This window comes from Falco cherrug, chromosome 2 (genome assembly GCF_023634085.1).
Source record: "Falco cherrug isolate bFalChe1 chromosome 2, bFalChe1.pri, whole genome shotgun sequence".
Taxonomy (NCBI): domain Eukaryota; kingdom Metazoa; phylum Chordata; class Aves; order Falconiformes; family Falconidae; genus Falco; species Falco cherrug.
The window spans coordinates 4,268,934-4,291,315 of record NC_073698.1 but is presented as its reverse complement, the minus strand read 5'-3'; the positions used below and the strand labels follow the sequence as shown (position 1 = coordinate 4,291,315).

General features: G+C 49.7%; 2 protein-coding genes across 6 annotated transcripts in view; both read right to left on the bottom strand.

The window, feature by feature from the left end:
* MYO7A (myosin VIIA) overlaps positions 1-9,641 on the bottom strand; it is a 108,106-nt gene extending 98,465 nt beyond the window's left edge. For 3 of the 5 annotated variants that reach the window (XM_055702177.1, XM_055702181.1, XM_055702180.1), the window contains exon 1: positions 9,546-9,634. The gene's annotated coding sequence lies outside the window, so the exon portion shown is untranslated. Of the gene's footprint in view, positions 1-9,545 lie in introns of all 5 variants that reach the window. The other 2 variants (XM_055702178.1, XM_055702182.1) reach the window with 2 other exon arrangements.
* A 3,003-nt stretch (positions 9,642-12,644) lies between these two features.
* Positions 12,645-22,382, bottom strand: part of CAPN5 (calpain 5) — a 57,778-nt gene continuing 48,040 nt past the window's right edge. The window contains exons 8-13 of the mRNA XM_055702469.1: positions 21,797-21,992; positions 20,668-20,790; positions 19,950-20,146; positions 19,463-19,581; positions 16,279-16,415; positions 12,645-15,957 (exon numbers count right to left, since the gene is read on the bottom strand). Of these exons, the coding sequence (XP_055558444.1) occupies positions 15,775-15,957; positions 16,279-16,415; positions 19,463-19,581; positions 19,950-20,146; positions 20,668-20,790; positions 21,797-21,992 (955 nt within the window). The 3' untranslated portion in view covers positions 12,645-15,774. The remainder of the gene's footprint in view (positions 15,958-16,278; positions 16,416-19,462; positions 19,582-19,949; positions 20,147-20,667; positions 20,791-21,796; positions 21,993-22,382) is intronic.

Here is a 22,382-nt window from a genome sequence, read left to right as displayed (position 1 = left end):
CTGTTATTCCCTCACTGTCCTGGTTTCAGCTAGGATAGAGTTAATTTTCTTCCTAGCAGCTGGTACAATGCTGTGTTTTGGATTTAGTATGAAAATAAAGTTGATAACACACTGATGCTTTAGTTGTGGCTAAGTAGTGCTTACTCTAAATCAAGGATTTTTCAAGTTTTCCATGCTCTGCTAGTGAGCAGGTACACAACAAGCTGGGAGGGAGCAGAGCCAGGACGGCTGACCCAGACTAGTTAAAGGGATATTCCATACTATATATTGTCATGTTCAGTATGTAAACTGGGGAGAGCTGGCTGGGAGGTGCCGATTGCTGCTGGAGACTGGCTGGGCACCAGTCAGTGGCTGGTGAGCAACTGTATTGTGCATCACTTGGGCTGTTGTTTTTTTGGTTTTGTTTTTGTTTTTTTTTTTGATGGGGTGTGTGTGTGTGTGTGTGTGTGTTATTCCTCTGTCCCTCTCTCTCTTTTTGTTACAATTGTTGCTGTTGTTGTTATTTTAATTTATTTCAAGTATTAATTTATTCTTATCTCAACCCATGAGTTTCACTTTCTTCCCAATTCTCCTTCCCACGCTGCTGTAGCGGGGGAGTGAGCGAGCGGCTGCATGGCACTTCATAGCCAGTCGGGGTTAAACCACAACACACACGAACCCCAGCCTACTTATGGAGGAGGAGATGATGCTACCCTCATTTCACACAGAGGGAAACTGAGGCACGGAGGACATGGCTTTCCCCAAGGTCAGGCAGGAGAACCAGGAAGGTGCAATGTGCCTCTTGCAGACACCCAAGGCTGCGCCTATGACTCCAGATCAACATGCCTTTAATAAAGGCAGCTCCCCTGCTCTTTACTGTCCTTAAATTGTTCTAATAAGCAGCTGTTTTACCCTCTACTCTTGCTGGTCCCTAATGGTCTGGCCTGGGCTGTGCGGTCTCTTTCCTTCCAGTGCTATTAGTGCTGGCTGGAGCAGGGCTTCTGCAAGCTGTTAAAATCCTGTGGGGTTTTTTTCTCAGCAGAAACCCCTTTGCTGGGATTTTCAGTGAAATCCTCCCTCGGCCTGCCCTGACACTATCCTCTTATCTCTCGTGGTCCTGGAAAAATTCAGGACGGCCCTTCAGAGAGGCTGGGGTCAGCTTCCAAATGCAGGGACTAGTAGGATTAAGTGGGTTCAAATCAGAAGATACCAGCCCTGTTTTATCCTGCTAAGACTGCTGATAACTCCAGAGGATGTTTGGCTTGAAGAGGGACTGTACAAATTAAGGAGAGAGTTCTGCTCTGCCCTTGCCGGGTGCCTTTGGTGCAGTCACCATTGCATCCCTGAGGGCAGCTGGAGGCAGTGCCGGGGGACATCGGCCCTGTAACAGTCTGGTGAGAGGGGGACAGGCACTCCCTGACTCATTGGCTGCACATGCGAAATGTTATTAATTTTTCAGCTGGGGAAGCTGAGTCACAGGGGCTGGTTGCTGCTCTTCACGTTTTGATAGCATATTGAGTCACTGAGTGTTCTTCAGCGCATGGGATGCTCTGTGCTGTCAAGGGCATCATCTGGCTGAGCTGAAGTCATGCTTATAGGTCTTTGCCAAAGCAGAGTTAGAATAAAGGACATATGAAAGGGTGAATTTAGATGAGATATTGGGAAGAAACCCTTCCCCGTGAGGGCGGCGAGGCGCTGGCCCAGGCTGCCCAGAGCAGCTGTGGGTGCCCCATCCCTGGCAGGGCGCAAGGCCAGGCTGGACGGGGCTGGGAGCAGCCTGGGCTGGGGGGAGGGGGCCCTGCCCGGGGCAGGGGGGGGTGGAACGAGGTGATCCTTAAAGTCCCTTCCAACCCAAATCATTCTATGATTCTATGATTTGGCAGGTGTTGCACAGACATAAAGTAAAAGTCACTGCAGCCCCAAACAGCCTGGATGGGCGAAAGAACTGGGGGCTCCAGGAGGTAAAGTGACTTTACTCCATGCCAAGTTCCCACCTGGTGAAGAGCAGGGCCAAAAATAATGACAGAATTCCCTGTGAGCAGCAAAGCTAACAAAAGCCTTCTTTACAACCACAAAACTCCAATTATTTATTGATGGTCAATAGGGTGTAGTCCCCCCAAGAAGCCTTTTCTGCAGATGGAGCATCCAGAACAGCTTTCACACCCCACCTGGGCTGGCCAGTGTCCAACAGGAGCTGGCAGCATGCTGCCGGGCACTAGATTTCTCCCACGTTCGCCTATGTATTTTCATGAAGTGTCTAGGAACTTCATTTCCCTTGCTGCAGCTCTGTCAAATTTCAAGGGAACTTGGTCAGCAAACTACCATGATTAGGTGACACATCTAAAGAGACAGGCAGTGTGACCACACAGCCTCGTTTCCTATGGAAATCAGACTAGACGAGCAAGTTGGCTCTAATCAGGTACTTAACTTATGCCAGTTTTAACAAGCTGCTCCATCCCCACCCTCCTTTGCCGTGTCTTGGGATACCCCTCCCAGAAAAGGGGTGGCTGTTGCTATTTGTGATTCTCTCTCAGCTACACATAAGGAATCGGTGTTTGCTGGAGACAAGTTTCACTCCCTGGGCTGAGTTCAACAACACGGCTGCACCTGAGAAGCTTGACTTCTGTTCCAGCCATTTTCACTTAATACCTTCCCTGACTGCTGAGCTCAGTACTGGGAGGACAGGACCTAGTTTGCAGCTCCAAACAGGAGTGTGCTCTGCACAAAACCCAGTTATAACAGGGCATTGGGGGAGATCCAGAGGGTTCTTTCTAACAGCAATAAGGTTGCCCAAACACCTTTCATCCTCTGTTACCCGCCACCCTAATCTGTACTGGTACGAGTAACCTGAATGAACAGCAGTCCCGATTTGCCCCGTGCTGGCATCCCAAGCTGACATGGCTCTCCAAGCCATTTGGCCAAGATCACCGGGTGCTCTCTTGTCTCCCCCCTGATGCTTTGGGTGCAGGCATGACATTTAGCAGTGAAGAGAGTAACATCTCAGTGCCTTTCTGGAGTTAACACAGCTGCACTCTCAAAAACTCCCCTCCCTGTGGAACAAGGACCTGCTCCTTTAACCACAAGCACTGGTGGCATCACCAGACAATGTTTCCCCTGCATTGTGCTGGACAGGAGAGAGTTCTTACATGGGAGGGATGATGTCCCTGCAGTATACCTGCTCTGAGAGACCTCCCTGGCCTGACAGCAGATTGGGCTGACCTGCTCATTAATTGTTTATATGTCTCCATGTACCACTTTACTGAATTATGTAAAACATCTAATAGTCCTTGCTAGGGATCCTGATCCTTGGGTGGGCTGTATCTTGGCATCCCAAGTGTTCTAGGATGGTTGGTAGCTCTGAAATCCTGCAGAAATGAAAGGAAAACCTAAAGGACTAGTGGAGAGTTTTATCCAGCCTTTTTTTTTTTGGTCAAGGATGCTGTAGCCCCACCAGCCTGGCAGGGGGGCATGTTTGGGAGGTATATCGCTAACACTGTTAACAGCTCACAGGGACTTCCAGTAATTCCAGCAATACGATGCTTTCTCATGTCTGTGCCAAAGACTGTTCTGGGCCCGTGCAGCTCTCCAGCATATAAAAATGCTCCACATAAAGCCAGCTATGCCAGACCTTTTCCTGGGCTTTACTTCCAAGGACAGAACACAGAAGTTTGGGTTATCCTGGCTCTGCTGTTCCCCTGGGATTAAAGGCAGCCAAGAAGCTGAGCAGAGGAGCTGAAGAGCAAAGGGGGATCATCTTGCTGACTTCAACAGCCCTCTGCGTGCAGCTCCTCAATGGGCTTGAGGAATGCTCTGGCACGGAGGTTACAGATGAAATAACCACCACCTTTATTTCTGCAGATTGAAACATTCTGCAGGCTGTAGGAGAGACAAACCCTGGGGAAGGGGGCGGGGGAGCGGTGGTGGTTTCTGGAGTTCATCTCAGCCCAGGGTAAATCTGCTGGCCTTGATGGCACTGATCCAGCCAAGCTGAGGGATGAGAGGAAGCGGGATAGAAATAGCTGGGCTTGTACAATGTAATAGCAAACACCACTGGTGCTGGAAACCCCCCAAAGGCTCAGACGCAGGAGGCAGAAGTTTGACACACTCTAGTTAGGCCTACGGGGCTCCTTCCATCTCACTACAACATACACCTGCCACCCCTCTGTCCTACTGCAGGAGGTTTGCGCGTCCTCCCGACAGCCTCAGCTGGGCAAGGGAGCCCTGTCTCTGATGATGGGAGTTGTTATGCTTTGTGGGTGCTCCCCCCTTCCCTTTCAGCTTCACTGTTTCTGTGAAGCTCCTTGGGCCCACATGAGCTCAGTGGGACCTTTGCCCAGGCTGGGAACTCAGTGCCACCAAGAGGCAAAGCATGTTCTTCTCCCAGCCTCTCCCATTGGCATGGATACAAAACCCCCCACACCAACACACGCTGGGTATATGGAAAACCATCCTGCTGACTTACAAAGCAAACCTCAGCCCCACAACAGCATGGCTCAGCTCTGGGATTCACAGGGAACCTCCTGCAAATTCCTTTCTGTCTAGCAGCGATCTAGCTGATCACCATCTTTGTGGCAATTCCCTAATGGTCTACAAGAGATCTGACACAGAGCCTGCAAGAAATTCCATTAAGTTCCTCTCTGTACTTGCTGGCATGAAAGTATTTTCAATGAAAAAGGAAGAGGAGAGGCTTTTTGTTCCTCGACCCACATGATACATGGCACTGCTAATGAAGTGATGAGGCTGACACCTTATCTTCTTCATGACAACTAAGAAGTGCAGCAAGGCAAATATCTCAGAAGAATTGTTTCAAGGAGAATCTCAGGGCATGAACAACTCTTGGTGAATAGAAGCATGAGCTCTGCATAAAACAGCCCATGCTAGGTCCAGCTTGTGGGCTCCCCATCTATTCTAGTTTGCTGACAGCGAACAGCAGAGGATGCCCAGGGAGCAGTATAAAAGCAGGGTGAAGATTTAGTGGCACTACTCCATAGTACTCCCCCAGACACTATAATTTGCAGCTCAAGAGCTTCTAGAGCCAAAGAATCGTAGCTTTCTTCTTTAACGTATGTATTTTAAAGCTTTTGAGAGGCTTTTCATCAACAAATTTGTCCTAGTCATTTTTTAACCCATTAATACTTTAAGGATCCCCAGGGTCCTGCAGTAAGGAGTACCACAGATGTCAGGTTATGTGAACTCCTTTTTGATTTCAGCCTGGTCTCTATAAGCTTTATTTGATTCTCTCTAATTTTTATATTGCAAAGGAAAATCCTCCTTTTTCCTAGACCTGCAAGCATGGTCTTCTAGGATCTAGAACATACCTTCATCCTATCTCTTTTCAGCTTGGAGCCTTTGTCTAAACAGTCCTTCCTTGTGTGGAAGCTGTTCCAGACCTCTGGCCATCCTTCCTTTCTCTGAATTCTCCCCAGTTGACCTACATCATTTTGGGGATGGAGGGACGAGGACAGTGCACACTGTTCCAGTTGCAGTTACACCAGGGACTCACAAAGGTACAATGCTGTTTCAATCCTCATTCCCCTTTTGACATCTGTTTAATCTTTTTTTTTTGTTTTGGATTACTCGAAATAAATCAGCAGAGGAATGAAATGTGCTCTCTGGACAATGACAGATGTCCTGGGGAGCACACAAGGACTTGGTCCCAAGAGATGGACCCTGGTCCCAAGTCTAGCACAGCCCAGGCAGGGCTCAGAGCACCTTTTCCCTATGCCTCAGCGTATTGGGCAGGTGAGTCTTGCCCAGCATTTGCAAAGCCATCTCAGGTGGAAGGTATTTCACAGCTGCAACTTGCAAGCACTATGAGACTAAACCATAATATTCCTAAAAGTCTTCACATCTACACAGTGCCATCAACAGCTGCCTTCATTCAGACACTGTGGATACCTGCCATTTTCTATTTGTCCCCCTCTGCCAACCTTCACGTTGGGCCCATCCTCTCTCCGTCTCTGCTGTGATCCCAGATTTATCTTACCATTTCCAAAGTCAGGAACTGTTGCAGTGGGTGGCTTTGCCTCCTGGGGTGAAGCCCCTTCCCAGCACAGCTCCCACCATACAGCCTGGTGTCAGATGGGGAAGAGAGGATAAGACCAAGCTCCACAGAGCCTCAGTTCTCCCAACACTCGGAATAACCTTAGACATGCCCTTCTGTGAGCCCTCCTTCCTCCACACATCTTAAAGTTGGAGGCCAGGCTGCTTATGCAGCAACAACAGGCAGTGGAAACCTCCACGCAAGGCAGCTCCTAAGTCTATAATCAACCTATAGTGTAAGTTTTAACTCCTTTCATGCATGTAGAAAATGTATTCAGGTCGCCTGCGCCCCGGGTAAACACTGGGTTATTACACCAGGTTAAATGCATGAAAGGGGATGGCAGCAGCTGAACCAACATGCTGTGAAAGGAACTTGCTAGGACTGAGGTCCAAGAAGAGCTCGATGCTTTTCTGCCATTGCTCTAAAACTGCCAGTGGGATCAAGAACTCAGTTTTTGGATCCCAGCTGGGCTGAGGTGGGAGTTGGTACCAAGCTGCTCAGGCTGGGCAGATCTGGGGAGGACTCAGCCAATGGTGCCAACAAATGAAGGGGTCCCCAGAGACTTTTTGCTTTAGATTTTGAACTTTTCTGTATTTATTTGGCACTCAACCTACTTCAGATGACTTTTTTCATTGGATTTCCACACATTGTTCTCTCCTTGTGAAGCGGGAATCATCAAATCATTTAGGTTGGAAATGACCTTTAAAATCATCAAGTCCAGCTGTTAACCCAGGCCAAATCCACCACTAAACAATATCACCATGCACCACATCTACATGTTTTTTGAACACTTCCAGGGGTGGTGATTCCATCACCTCCCTGGGCAGCCTGTTCCAGTGCTTGACCACCCTTTCAATGAAGAATTTTTTCCTAATATCCAATCTAAACCTCCCCTGGAGCAACCTGAGGCTGTTCCCTCTTGCCCTGTTGCTTGTATCTGCTCTCTCCCAGTATCCAGACTGGAAGAGCTTCTTAGAACTGTTCTAAGTTTTTGTGAACAGCTCTGGGTACAGTGGGGTTTGGGGGGGCTACCTGGGGATGGGTGGACAGCCTAAGCATGGGCACTGCTGGGGCAGTCCTGTTCTGAGAAGCTTGCTGGCTCTACCTAGCAGTTTGGCTGGGGGACCAGACAGTCACAAGCACACCATCTCATCCCATATCAGGTTCTCCTTGCACGTTGCCTAGCAGAGGAGCATTTCACGGTGCAAAGCTCCCTTACACGCCGACTCCACATCCTGCCAGCCCCTTGGTACAGCGACACTTGTCCTACTCTGCTTCGGGAGCAAGAAAACTCTGGCTCTGTCCCAAGAGAACAACAGAAGTCCCTATCTCTCCTCTCCCTCAAAAGGGACCAGCAGACCTGATCTGGCAGTGAGTGCAGGCAGCAACTACTACCCGACAGCATGGTGTCAGTGTGGGGAACCAAAAATGTGCCCAGGACCGAGAGTGCCTGAAGCCGCCTGTCCTGTCTGCCCCTTTCTGCTGGGCTTGGAAGCTGTTCTCTGCAGCTCCAGGAAAGGCTTTGAAAAAAAACTATGAGCTGACAATGCCTTCATTAATCACAGCAAAATCCTTTCCATGGCAACCCATGGATTGCGAAGTCACAAGTTAGCAAGCGTAAGACAGAAACACTGTACAGCAGCCCCGGTCTGTGGAAACTTAATAGTGAGTGAGATGAATCAACTGCTCTGAGGAGGGGAAATGAGTTAGAAATAATATTGCCTTAGAAAAGAGGTTCATCCCTGGCCTGGATTCAGATCTCATAAACGTTGGTGTCAGTGGGGAGATACTGTAACTTCATGAAGTTACTCCAGTCTCACTCCAAAAAGCCCAAGAAAAGGCTTTGGCCCTACACTGTTTTTTCAGAAGCACAAAGCTTTCAACGAGGTCAGGTAGAAGAGAAAGACAGTAAGACAATTTGTCGCCTGCCCATCACCACGACTTAAACACTACACATGATTTAGAGACATGTATTTGGAAATTGGCAGAGCTCAGAGATCACAAAGCCACAGGTGAAAAAACAATTTTGTCCATCAACCAAGAGGAGGGAAATGCCATCCTGTTTTTTGCCCTTGTCTGTCCCTCTTCAGCTGTCCCTGGGGCAGTTTAGACACAGGGTAGGGAAGACACTTGCACAGGGTCGCACAGGCTTTCACAGGGATCCAGGTTTTGACTGAAGTTTTGGCAAAGCTCAGTCCAAAGCTGCAAAACCATCTCATGCCTTCACACCACCTCTGTTGGGACCTTGCGGTCCCTCACCTCATGGGAAGAAAGATAGGACCCATCATATAGTGGAGAAGGAAGAGAGAGGGGTCAGCTTACAACACAAGCCATGTAGTTGACATCTTGATGTAAAGCACAGGATAACCCCATAAGCTTGGTTTTCTTGGGCATCCTTTTGTTCAGACTATGGAGAGAAGCACTCTCACACCAATGTAACAACTAGAGCTGTGTGAAGACCGCCTCCAGCTCCTGCCAGCTCCTTCTGCAGGGGGGATTTAGCAGTCAGGGACAACCAGGCAATTTTAGACTCACTGGCCTTTCAAACTCTCCCTCTATGTTGCCTACAAGACAGGTCCTCCACTATATAGCCCAGTCCTCCCAGAGGCACCAAGAGATGCCTGGTCCACCCTCCTTAGGATAACGTGATTGTAACTACCCTAGGAAAGCCGGGGGGCTGTTCTTTGTTATGGCTGGTGCTCAGCTGGTCCAGCACAGCCCATCCACATAACATTGCCCTCCCAAACCAGGCAGCAAAATGCAAACTGCTTTATGGGAATTGCCTATCCCATGCTCAGGGATTGTCCTAATAATGTCAACAGCTTGGGAAGGTCCTGAGCACTGCTTACGAGCACCGTTGTGACCCAGGGAACATGCCACCAAAACAGCCTGGACACAAGGTGTGCTGTGCTGGAACCTGGGGAAAGCCCTGCTGCTCTCTGCCTGAGGGCAGGTCGTGCTTTCACCGCCTGGGTGGTGCGTTAGGAGCTGGGTCAGAGCAGGGAGTGGTCCCGGGACCGATGGGACCGGGGGGGACACCTGGGGTGTTGTGCCAGCAACGCCAGTGGGTCCGTGCAGCAGGCACAACCCCGTCCCTAAGCACCTGCAAACGTATCCCTGGATGTGAAAGGGCTGTGGAGCGAAGGGGTGGGGGGCTGCACGGCGCAGCGCTGGAGGGGAATGCCCCCCGCCCCCGCTCACTGCTAGGTGACCCAAGCTAAATTAAGCAGCAGCTAGAAATTAGCCAGACACTAATCCGTGCTGCAGGAGCCCAGCTGGCTCGGGGCTGCCGGGCATTTCTGGCAGGTCTGCTGTCGTGTCGCCCCCCGCAGCCAGCCCAGCCCCTTCCCCAGGTCTGATGCGGGTGCCAGAGACGGCTCGCTGCCGCGCAGCCCCACCGGGGCTACCCCCGCTGCATCCCAGCCCACCGCACCCCCATTGCACCCATCGCACCCCACCCGGAGCATCCCCAGCCCTCAGCCCGGTCCCTCCCGGGTGCCGCCTGCCACCCCCTCCGCCTTACCTTAGCGGGGCATGGCCGGCCGGGGGCCGGGGAAGGGGCGCTGGTGCCCGGCGCGGAGCCGCGCTGCCTCCGGCACCGAGCGAGGGCAGCGCCTGCCCTGCCTGAGCCTCTTAGCGGGGGAGGAGCCGGGATACAGCCGGCCCCCGGTGTGTGTGTGTGTGGGGGGGTGAGTGTGAATGTGCGTGTGACACTCCCAGCCCGGCGACACCGCAAGAGCCGCGCTCCCCAAGCGTCCCCACACCCCAAGGGTGGGTGCATCCTCCTGTATCCCCCGGGTCTGCCCCAGAACGTGGTACCCATGAAGAGCCCTGCTGTGAGTTACGCTGCGTTTTTCAAGTCCTCGCTGTGCAGAGCCCTGATAGCCTTTTGGGCAAAGGGATGGCTGGAAGGATCCCCCTGCCCCACGCAAAGCCTGCTCAGGGCTGCACTGGGCACCGTCCTGAGGCCCCGTGGGAGGGGGCCAGCAGCTGACAGGCATTCTGGTTTGAACACAGCAGCCTGAGCTTGTAAACGGGAAAACTGGGACAGAAAAATGCTTGAGGAGCAGGAAACTCAGAGCTGAGGTTTTGCCTAGAAGCTTAACTCTGACCTGGTGACTCCCTGCCCAAATCTGAACTAGTGTCTTTCCTCCTTCCTGCTGAGGAAGGTGGGGGTGGCTTTTAATTGAGCTGTGTCCCATCACGGGGGTTTCTCACTTAGGTATGAAACACGGCATTTTAGCCAGTAAATGGTGCAAAACACGCTTTTTTATTTGCAGCATTATCACACAAGGTGTTTCTAAGCTCTGCTTTAGAACGAGGGGGCCTGAACCCCTCCTGGGGACTAGGACACCTGAATATTTTTTTTTTTTTTGGTGATACTGCAGAAGTAAGGAGCAATAAGAGGAAGTTTCTTTCCTCCAAAACCACACTAGGAACTCCGCTCAAAAGATGGGAGAAGTCACAGCACAGCCACCCTGTCCCTTGCCCAACCCCAAGGAACTCCCTGCCGCTGCCCAGTCCTCTCAGAGGAGCCAGCTGTGAATAGAATCAGTTGACTTTAAGCACAAGAGAGACAAACCATGGCCACCTGGGGCCGTGCCTGGTTTCACTTAAGCCCTACTCACTGTGCCGATGTGGTTTGTGTGGGTATGAGGGCAGATATTGGCTGTGCCTGGGATTTGCTTCACTCTGGACCACAGCTGATGTGCCTGGAAGTGGTCCAGCCTCGGGCAGCCCCTTCTTGTGCCCAGCGTCTCCCATGGGCGTGTGGGAAGGCAGCAAGGGAGACTGCCAGGGACACAGGGCGAGACATGCTCCTCTGCCTGCACCACTGGGTTTGGAGGTGGGATTTGAAGAGCACGAGGAGCCTTTGGGCGACTGCTCAGTGCAGCATCTCATGGCTGTGGGTCATGGGCTAACCCCTGGTTTAATACCTGGGACATTGGCCAAGGATATGGAAGCACCTGAGCAGCTCTGAGGGTCAGGCAATGAACCCATCCCCTTGCTGAAAGCCCTGCTACCTCTGTAGCCCTTCTTCCTAGTAATCCCTGGACCTTTTAAGCAGCAGAAGGCTCATATCCACATGGCAGCTGGGGGGAACGTATAGAGGAGTTGGGGTGGGAAGCTGCAAGATGTAGGGAACCCAACACTAAGAAGAAATATTCCAGTGTCATCTTGCAACTATGGTAGGATGTCTGTTCCTCCATGAAGGTGCTCTTGCAGGTCAAAAGAAGACTCTGAAGTGTTGTTTTAGTTTAACATTAGTGAGCAGAAATTCTTGGCAGATGGCAGCGCTGGAGGGATGCAGAGCTGCTGCAGTACCCTTGGGAAGCCTGGGCTGAATCCTGCCTGGGGCTGTGCACCACTCTACTACCTGCTGCCCGTCTCCGAACATGCACATGCTCCCCACATCTACACAGTGGTGTGTTGGGATCCCACACTAATTCCAACATCCCTGCCCATGTTGCCAGTCCACATCGGTGTGCACCACCAGCACTGGGACAGGCAGGGCTGCAAAGCAACCCCCACTTTCAAGTCCACTGCCCCAGCACCAGCAAAACCAAGATGTGGGTGATGGTGGGGATGCATGACTTCTACACACACCTACAGGATGATTTGTGGCTTATCCAGGCTTCCATAGCCCTTTTTTTGAAAGTGCACAAAGCAAGACTCAATAAAGCTACCTGGTCTACACCAGAGCTCGCTCTTGTGCTATATCTAGCAACGTGTCACAGCCCCGTAGGTGCTCAGCCATGCCTACTGCTCAGGACATCCTCCAGGAGAGCATTAGGATGTTTGTGAGGCTGAGATGTCTGGGAGGCCTTCCCCTGAAAAATGCCCCTTGCAAGCTCTTTCAGTGATAGCGTAGGATGCTCCTTTCTCTGCCTAGCATTTGGTGATATATTTTGTCCCAGGGGACGATCCCAGGAGCAGGGCTTTCTGGATGGGTGTCCTCATCCCACAATAAAAAGGCTTTTTCCAGTTGCCTGCTCCAGGCTCTGGAGGGTGAGCTGCAGAAGGGCACAGCTCCTCCATGCTGCAAAGACCTGAGCACAGGCTAAATGGTGGAGCTGGGGGCTGGAAGCTGAAATGGAAGCAAGATCCCAGTGCCAGCACTTCGGCACCATGTGTTACCGCAGCAAGACTGGAGGCTGCCACGGGCAGGGACAGGCTGTTCACTTTTCAAATGCTCCCAGTGTGCAACGTGCAGGTTTGTTCTCCAAGGGAAAGACATCCTAAAATCACATCCTCCTGCTGCTTTGCCCAAAATCCCCCCCCCCCCCCCCCCCCTTTTTTTTTTCCTTTTTAGCAGTCTGCAGAGTTTTTTCCAAGTCAGGTGAGGCTCAAAAAAACCAAGTTCCCTGCATTGTGGTGACTCTGAGGCATAGGATGCAAAGGTTTTATAGTCAGAGGAGGTTACCCCTCCTCTCCGTGGCTTTTCCCAGTGAACATGAGTGCAACCTTGTGTGAAACCTTCATGCAGATTGCCTTGCCTCAGTCTCAAAGTCCGCAGAGAAAAGAATTTGAATGGAGTTTAGTGAATCAAGCAAATGAAAAAGGCTCTGCAGAGCCACCTTGTGCCCATCAAAAGCATTCTGGAAGAACACAGCAAAACAGGTCCGAATAAAATATACACAATTTATTTATAGGAGTTTTACAGCTGTACAACGTTGGCTTTCTGTTTGGACCACTCTCTGAGCTTGTGCAGCATGACACATCAGTGCCTTTGGAGATGAAGACAAGTTGTAGCCTGTTTTAACACGGACATGTCAAAAAGAAATGGATTTCACAGAGTGTAACGGCAGGCTACTCACAACCATTGAAATGATCAACAAAAGAAGTGGAAAATAAATCAGAGACATGTCCTACACTACCTGGGAGGCTCTGGAAAGTGCTTATCAGACCTGTCCTCCTCTCAGACAAAAAGTCCTGAATATTTCTGTTTACTTCATTCAAGGAGAAAAGGCATCCACATTAGGAATGGCATTTTAATAACTACCCTCCCTCATCTGCTCTACAACCAAGACAAAAAAAAAAAAAAAAAAAGAAAAAAAAAAGCAAGCAACAAAGGTAATTTTTGTTATTCCATTGGAAATGTAAGGGGAAGAAGGCTTCTGCTTTAGATTTTCAAAAGTTTGGGGTAAAAAAAAAGGATAGATATTACTGATGTTAAGCCATTTTGGTCCTGATATAGTGTGATGATTTTTTTTTTATTATTATTGAAGAGCTGTTTAAAAGCTGCCTTTCCTCTCTTTATGGCTTGATTCTCTGTAGACAGGAAGGATGCTGTCCATGGGTACCAGGGCACCGCTACTCCTCAGCAAGCTCCAACGCCATTCCTTGGGGATCACAGTGCGGTTGGGCACGTGCCAGGGCGCTTGAGCTGAAGCTATCAGTAGCCCGATCTGCTGAGAAAACAAGGCAAATGCAGGCAGGCTGGCTACCCCCATCTGCTGATGATGGTGCAAAGCTCCTGTGATGTTCCTGTGATGCTCTCCCTTAGCTAAACAGCTCTTTTCCCTGCCAGGTGAGGTAACTTTGGGCACCATGGTCCCTCTCACATACCATGCTGAACATGAGCCTGTGAGATCTTCACTTAAGACCTAAATCACGCCTTCTAACCCCACAATGCTGCTTTCGTTTCTTTTCAGTGATGAGTCCCATGAACAAACCCAGTATAAAGTCAAAATACCTCTGAATCAGTCTGCCCAGATTCAAGGAATTGTCTTTACCTTGGGGTCAAAATGTCACTTTACCAAACCAGGAGTATTTGAAGCACTTCTGCAACATGCAGTGATGGCACCAGGAATCGGAGGGCACTCAGTGCAAGCCAGGAATAACTGAGACCTGGAAAGAGCATCCTGTGGGCCACTGCTTGCCTCTAAGTCCTGGAAAAGAAGACCTAAGAAAATAAGCAATTTGGTCAAAAACCCAATTCATAACCAGGAGGCAAACTCTGAAGCTGAGGAAAGGGGAAAAACAGCCTGCAAAAATCGATTAAGTTAGTTGTACTGTAAATTTCTGGATGCACCAAGAGTTGAGCTGTCTGGTAATGTGGTTCTGGGGAACGTCTTACGACGTTACAGGTTTGGCAGAACTTTAGGGACTTTTTAAAAAAAAGATACAGACTTGCAGCACAAACACAGGCATTTAGTAGGACAAGCAGAAACTCTACTTGTTATGGCAACAAAAGGCTTTCCTGTTCATTTGTCGGACTCTGCTCAGGTCAAAATCTACCATGACTAAAAGATTACATCATCATATGTATCCATTTCTACTTGCATACAGGTGGCGGCAAAATATTTTCTTGTTAGAAAACCTGACAGAGAAAACCCTTAACTTGCACCATTTTTAAAGGCACATTAATTAAAAAAAAACCCCTGAACCTAAACAACAGGAGAAAAAAAATGCTTTGAAACCTGCCCTGATCAGCTGCTGAAAGGCCAGAGGAGGGTTTGTTGTTTGGCTTAGCTGGGATGGTTTAGAAGAAGCCAGATTCTGCCACCCAGTGGAACAAGGAAGATACATCCAGTCTTCATGACGAACAGAAGCAGACCATGGCCCTAAACATGTCCCCGAGGACGTGCTTGGGTTGTGCTTGTGACACTGGCTCTAGCACTGTGCAACTCATCCTCCAGGCCAGGAGACTGGAAATTAAAGGTGAGAGATGAACACTGGCATGGATCAAAGATTCCCAGCATTTTCAGGCTGCGCTGGGAGCAGTGCTCCTCCAGCACAAGCTAAAATCCCACTATTTTCATAGAGAATTTGGGAATGCGAGGCACTGAGATATGATGCACTGTATGCAGCAGTAAAGATGGAGCTCACTGAGAAAAGCTCCCTATCCCTTGGACCTGATGCTTTGGCTTTCAGAGGATATGGTCTCCTCTTATCTAAACACTGAATGGCCCCAGTAGACAACCCACCCCGGCTACTGGGGTGAGCTCTTGGGATGGGGACAGCATGAAGCCATGGAGAGAGCAGGCACCACGGCAGTTCGAGGCACATGCAGGAGCTGAGTCCAGACCGGTTCAAAAACTTGACCCCAAAGAACAGTTGTCCCACCATAGTTGTTGGCATCTTTGTATTCATGGGGTTGAACAAGACCCAGGAGGAAACAGCTTGTCCCTAAAACGATGGAACCTTTAGTCTTGTTGCCCCTGTGGATTTGGGATTTGGGACTGCCTTGGTGCATTTTGTTTCCAACTGCAATATGCAAACCCATGCCCAGCACCACATTCAAAAGGGCCTGATCTTGTTTTCCACTTCTCCTTTGCTGAGGTGCCTCCACAGATAAGCGATTAAACAGCAGTTTCACAGGAGACGACTCCACACACACTACTCTTAAACCAAGCAGACACATCAAAGATGCATGAAAGCAGCTGGTAGGACCGCGGTGGCCACATGTGTGCATGGTGGCACGTGTGTGCCAGCCTGTGTAAACAAACAGCAGCAGGGCGTTGTGCTCTGGCTGTCAGGACACACAGCGTGCTTGCAGCGATCCCCCAGGGCACACAGCGGTGATGGGGGCTGCAGAGGATGCCAGCAGAAGGATTGTTGCGGTTCCCCAAAAAGGCACCACTTTTTAACATTGAAAACACAAGACTGGCTCCTAAGAATGGAATGCATGCATAGTTCATATAGGCTTTGCAGATGGTAGGTAGGCTATGTGTGTGTATGTGTGTTTGTATGTATGTGTGCATGTTTATATACACATCTGTGGCACCAGAAGAAGAGTTCTTGAGTACTTAGACGTTGGTGAGGATGTTGCTGCTGAGCAGCATCACAGCAATGGTCCCAGAGAGATCATTCGATCTTCTGTTCCCCCTGTCCTGGAGGTGCAGTGTGTGCACTGACTGCCGATCGCTGGGGTCCCCCGTGAGCGCCACTTGGCCCAAAAACTCGTCACTTATTAAGTTGTGGTTCCAGATCTGGGGAAACAAAACAGACACGAGGGCAGCGCCTTGAGCGATGCAGCCAACCTTCATACACCAGAGGGGAGGGACCTGCTCTGAGCTGGAGCCATGGAGGTTGTTGAGATGTGGGGCTCAGAGACATGTGTGAGGGGCAAAGGATGTGCGTTTACCAGATGTCACCGCTCAGCCGTGGTGGTGAGGGGCTGAGCTGCATGAACTGATGAAGCTCAGCCCTGGGGAGCAGATCCACTGTGGACAGTGTGAGGAGAGGGCAGGTGGGGTGGCCAAGCGAGACAGAGTCTCCGTCCCTCGGCTTGCTGCTCGCCTGCTGGTTACCTGAACAATGATGGGTTGTCCTGGCTTCTTGCGGTAGAAGAGCCCTTTCACATCAAATTCTGGAGACACTGTGTTCTTCTTCACCGGAGAACGAACTTTTTGCCCTTCGCACTTGATGATCACATAAGGGTCAGCTCCTGGGGAAAGAAAAGGGACTTTTTGCTTTGTTGTAGCTCCTGTAATTCCTCAGAGCCCTTTTCCAGGATGGCATGCAGCACTTTTCCTCCATACCCCACCAGAGGAGATGGATATCTGCCAAAGAGTTCATCACAACCCAGATGATGTTCATGAAGCTCAGTTGTTGGGCTCAGGCCAACTCCTGTTAGGTGACATTGTACCTGGGCAGCAGGTGGTAATGGACTGCTATGAAACGGCCACCTCTTCCTTGACTCCATAACCTACCTAAACACTCCTTTATCACTCCAAATCCTCTGACCTTTGGGATAAATATTTTATGGAAGACACCGCTCTGCTCAACTCTCCTTTCAGGGCTTGCCCTGCTGAAGGCAGGCAGAAATAAAGCCATGGGGAAGAGAAAGAGGTCACAGAGGTCATTTCACGCAAGAAGGCAAGGGCCTTCAGCTGCAAAACTCCACTTGCTTCCACTGCAGCTCATACACTCCCAAGCCAGACTAACCTTGGTTTTACTTCAAGGTGGTAACTAGCTACCTCAGCAGGGACTCTGCTTTTCACCCCTATGCACAAATCATTGGCACATCTTCCTCCTGGATTTAGTGAGACTCCAATGCTGCAGGGGCTGTCAGTGTAACGACTAATGTTGGGCTAAGAAAAATGCTGGGTGGTCAAGGTGATGAGAGATGGCACAATGCTGAGCCAAAATGAAGTGTTAAGATGTGCTAATTTATGAGATCAAAAAACTAGACCATTTGGGCACTGAGGAGGTTGGTGAGCAACTGATGGATGGGGAGCCTTAGGATGGAAATGTATTTGAAAGGCTTTTGAAGAGGTGAAGATGGTTCTTAGAATATTTGTTTGGGCAAGAATTCAGGAAGATGGTCAAAATGTCAAAAAGGATCATCGATGGCAGTGAGAGACACGGGGAAGAAAAAGACTGGGCATCAAGGGGCAATCACGGGAAATGAGTGGGAAGTGGAGGAGAAAGTGGGAAAGTTATTGCAATATCCCAGCTGGAGCAAGGCAGTCATGGGGAACAAGCAAGCCACAACGATGAGAGTAAAGTTCAAGTTCACAGACTACTAGCCCACAGCTGGATTGTACCTGAGCTTCCAGGAGAGGGAAGGAGTCCCTAATTAGTGAACATTTTCCCCTTACAAAACAAGTGCTCGTTTTGGGAATTTCAGTAAAGAATGAGCAATTGCTATGGAAATGTAACTGCCAGAATGCATTTTCTTACCATGAGCTTTAGTGAGTGTGATGGAAACACAGACCAGGTGGATGAGTTTTCTTGTCCAAGAAAAATGTGGAAATTAGGAGGAACAAACCATTCTCTTCTGAGGGCCAGGGATTTAAGAACCACATCTTTGACTGCCAGACCACCTCCTCGCTAGCTTTCTGTTTGCAAGGACCTGGCTCCGCTGGTGAGACACAGCTGCTGGATTTCACAGCTGTTTTTCCAAACTAGCCTCGTCTTTTGGGATGTCCCGTTAAATCCTCATATTCCATAAGCTGGAGCCAAATTCCTATCTGTAAATCATTATTTCCAAAGTAGTGTGAAAGGCTGAGAGATGCGAGAGATGCCATTACACTAGGAAGCACCAAACATGCAGGCTGTTGGTGGTGGGAACTGAACAACTGGAAAAAAGCCATTCCCAAGGGCCTCTTGCTGAAAAAATGTTTCATGGCTCCAGAAACCACATGTACCCTTGTCTGAAGGAAAGATAAATCTCCTTGTTGCTGTGAAGAGTTCAGAGACCTTTGGCTACAGATTCCCCCTGCATTCCCCATACGCTGAATTACTGCTAGTAACCCAAGAAGAAACAACCTACCTCGGGTAAAATTCCCTCCCCAGACATCAGACAGGATAGAAGGACTCCCCTTGTGGCATGTGATAAATAATCAAATCAGGCTAGTCCTTGCCCTAAGGCAGGATCCTGCTCGTTACTTCCAGGGCTCTAGTGATACGCAGCCCTGACGATAATGCTTGGGTGAAAAAAGTAATTAATTAAGTTTTTAATTTAGATTTAAAAAAAAAATTAAGTTTTCAATTTTATACTTTAAATTTGGCTTGAAAGTGGCTGGCTGAACCTTGCCCCATTCAAAACATGTCCTTGACTTAAGAAACTGGGGAGAAAAGCTAGGACCTGGTCTGCTCTCATGGTGGAAAGGCATTTGCTTCTCTAACTGCAACCTCTAGACCTTTCATCTATACTTCAACGATCTCCCATTGCAAGTCATCACTAGTCCTGGGTTTCTTGGTCCAGATGCCCCAGGAGGACTGAAGATGGGGCTCTTGCCATGAACTTCTGCATGGCTGTAGCACATGGTGAGGCATGGTGCTGCTGCTGTCTTTCATGCAAGAGAAGTGCTGGATGTCAAAATTGCATGATAGCATGGTAGAACCATGAAAATAAACCTGTAGAGGGCCAAGAAGGCAGAAACACAGTACGCTGTGTGCTGGTGGTGGCTCAAGTCATCTCAGAGGGCTCCTAGGAGCCAAGCATGGAGCAGAACTTACAGGAAATAAAGAGGGAGAGGGTCTTGATCCCCACCATCCCAAAATGAGCTATATTTGCCATACCCTCTACTGATAGATATTTATTTATCCAGCCTCCGGTGATGAACACTACCCCAACACATCAGCCTGTTCCATCGCTTCTCTGTCCTTCCTATTAAAAAGCCTTTAAATACAGTTCCTGACTTTTACAGCTGCTCATACTCCGGAGGAAAGCCTGGATTGCTATAGGACCACTGCTACAGGCTTTAGAGAAGTTTTAGGAGGATCTCCCAAGGATCTTGCACAACAGCCTAAATATAACAGCTCCCAGATCATGCCCAGAGCAAGAAGTGAGTTTGATTCTCCATGGAATTTCTCCTCCTCTGGTGTCTGACACTGTATACTGAAATGTACATTGAAAATAATATCTGAGGACATCATAAATCCCAGCAATGTCCCACCTCAAGAAACCACCTCCCCCTTTTCCCACTGAGACAACCACTTCCCAGCTCCTCCAGCACTAGACGAGAGGCAGAGAAAGACCAGTACCTTGGGAGTCCTGATTCTTGAGCCCAGCTGCAGCAAGGACGTGGATCTGGGATACCACTTGCGGGTAACCACACATCCCACTCCAGCAGGTGTGTGGTGGCTCATCCAGTGTCAGCTCTCTGGAAGGAAAAACATGTGGCCTTTGAGAGGTGCCCAGCCTTACCCCGTGGGCAAGCCATGGAGTTTGCTCTAGCAGGATGGCAGAACCACGCAGTGTCCACTGTCAGACTCTGCTCCCCGCTCTGATCTCCTCAGCCTGGGTTTGGGATGTTCCCCCATGTCATGCTTAGAAGCAGAGTGGGAGCTTCCCTGCATGTTTGTGGTGAGACCTGTGAAGGTGCCCTGTTTCTTGGCCACGCTTGAAGGGAAGCCAAACACCAGCTCCAGGCAAGGCCACGGCCAATTCCCATCAGGAAAATCGCATGTCAGAAGCACAGGGCTGTCTCCAAATAGCCAGCTCCTCCCCATCTCTGCTCTTGCTCCTTACCGGCAATCTGAAGGCACATCTGTGAAAATCCTGAGAAGGAACTCGCCTACATGACCGGGGTCAAAAGTGGTGGGGATGATGACATAGCGTCCCTCCTTCAGGTCTGTCCTCAGGAAGACGCTGCGGGAGTTGATGTAGATGGAGCTGGCCACCTTCTGCTGCAGGGTGTGCATCCGGTAGTTCCTGTTCAGCTCCACCTTGGCAGAGACCACAGCAGGACGGTCAGCAGGATGGCGCTGACTGACAATGTATTGGTATCCGCCCCGGGGGTCCAGACTGCAAGGACTGAACCCACAGTGCTGGGAGAACGAGAATGAAGAGAACCAGCAAAATGGTTCCAGCTGGGGTGGTTGGAAAACAAGTGCAGACATGGCTCTCCCAACTGCTGGCTCAGGGACTCATTATCTCTTGCATTCCCCCCAAAAAGCAACACATAAGGATCAGCCTAACAAAGTCTAACAAATTTTAACATTTGAAGACAGGCTAATGACAGACGAATCATTGCTTTTAGCAAGGAGAACTTGTCCATGCTGTCACTGTTCATCTCTGAAATCTCTTGTCATATTTAGAGGGGGGCACACTGTGCTGAAGGCACCCCAGAGGCACACAGATAATGCTTAACTGAACAATACAAATAGTCATGCAGTACTGACTTGTCGCTCCACCACTAAGAAATTTATGGGGGTGTTCAGGGCAACATGCAGGAACCACGGTCTACCTTATGGATATCAAAGCCTATGGCCAAGTTCTCTCCTTTGCCCTCTTTGCGACTGGTTCTTTTTGGCTTCTGCTGGATGGAGATCAGCACTTCGTCTTCTGCCTTCTTCACATCAAACATGTACTAGAAGGAAAGGGAGAAAGGTAAGGGAGGACTTGTACTAATACAGGACCATGGAGGCACGGGTCGGGTGGGCACACAGTAGAGTTAACCTCAGCTTCTCCTCACCCGCCTCTCTGCAGGGACAGCCTGGCATCAGTAGCAGCACTGAGAACCCATACCCACTTCTCCTGGGAACTGGCATCATCTTGCCAAGCCAGAGACTTTTTGGCTCATCTTAGAAAAAGACTGGGAAATCCAGTCTTTGAATTGCTTGGCAGAATCCAAGGTGTCTAGATGCAGTCTCATACCAGAGACTTTCACCCCTTTGCAGTCTGCCACCGGTCCTCCTACAAGGTACGGAAGGAGGAACTGACGTTTACAGAGACCTAAGATGAAGGCTAATACAAAGCTGGAAGCAGGAAACAACTCTCCCACATCCTTGATGACAACTCCTGCAATGGACCAGACCACTTTTTGTCTGCTTGTTAGATGAAGGACTCACAGAACTTGTCTCATTTTACTGAGAATCCCAGATCAGAGCAGTACAGGACAGAAGAGCTTGCTCCAGGACATGAACTTCAGAGCAGGGTCTTTTCTGAAGGCCAGGCTAGAAGAAAAGGCCCTATAGACTACACCTGTCCTGGCAAATTTAACAGTGCCAAGCTCTGGGCAAAGGAACTGGAATTAGATCATTCAGACATCCAAATTGCTGGAAAAAGGTTCCTGACCCAGTTTGACGGGCACCAACTCTCACTGCTACCCTGGGGCACAGTTTGCTGTTTGCTTGTGCCAAGATGTTCCACATCAGGCACTTGGATGCAGTCTCCCTGATAGGAGGGATAAGGGTCATAGAGTTGGCCTGGATGTTGGTCATGCTGTGCCAGGCATCTCAGCCACAGAATGGCTGAGAGCACAGTTAATCTACTGAGGTCTGGTAGCCATTTTGGCCTTCTAGGTCCCTGTAGGAGACTTAAACATTTGGAAACACATGCAAAGGCTCCAGAAGGTACTCTGTTCCATGACTCACTTGGGGGTTCTGCAAAAAGGTGTCCTTGTGGTTGATACAACCTCCACAGCGGTTCTTCAAGGGGTCACTGTTTCTGGTCCATGCCCCATGTAGCACTGCCTCCTCCCAGGTCTTGTGGATGCTCAGGTAGGATGTATTGATGAGACGGCACTTAATGATGTCTGTGAAGTATTTGCAGAAATCTTCAAAGGTCATCCTAAGTGAGGACAGGACAGAGCTCAGTTATGCTGCTTCGTTCCCCTGAACAATACGCTGCAGGGATTTTCTTGATCACCTGTTGGAGACTGAGGGTGGGTAGCCTCTGATGGCTGATGCATAACAGAAGAGATGGAGATACCTTTCTCCATGCATGCAGTAAATACTTGTTTTCTAGTTGAAAAACACAGCTATGTGTTTTGGAGTGGGAGAAGCAGCGTAGTGGCCCTTCCTCCACTCATGGGTACACATGGTATGGAAATGTTATCTGGTGAGGCTGTTAAGTTCGTAACAGTACCCTCATGAAATGACTGGGACCCCAGTGTGATACAGAGCAGCTTGCAATCCTAGGGCTATCCAAAGCTAACACCCACGGGCTCAAGGAGGAGGC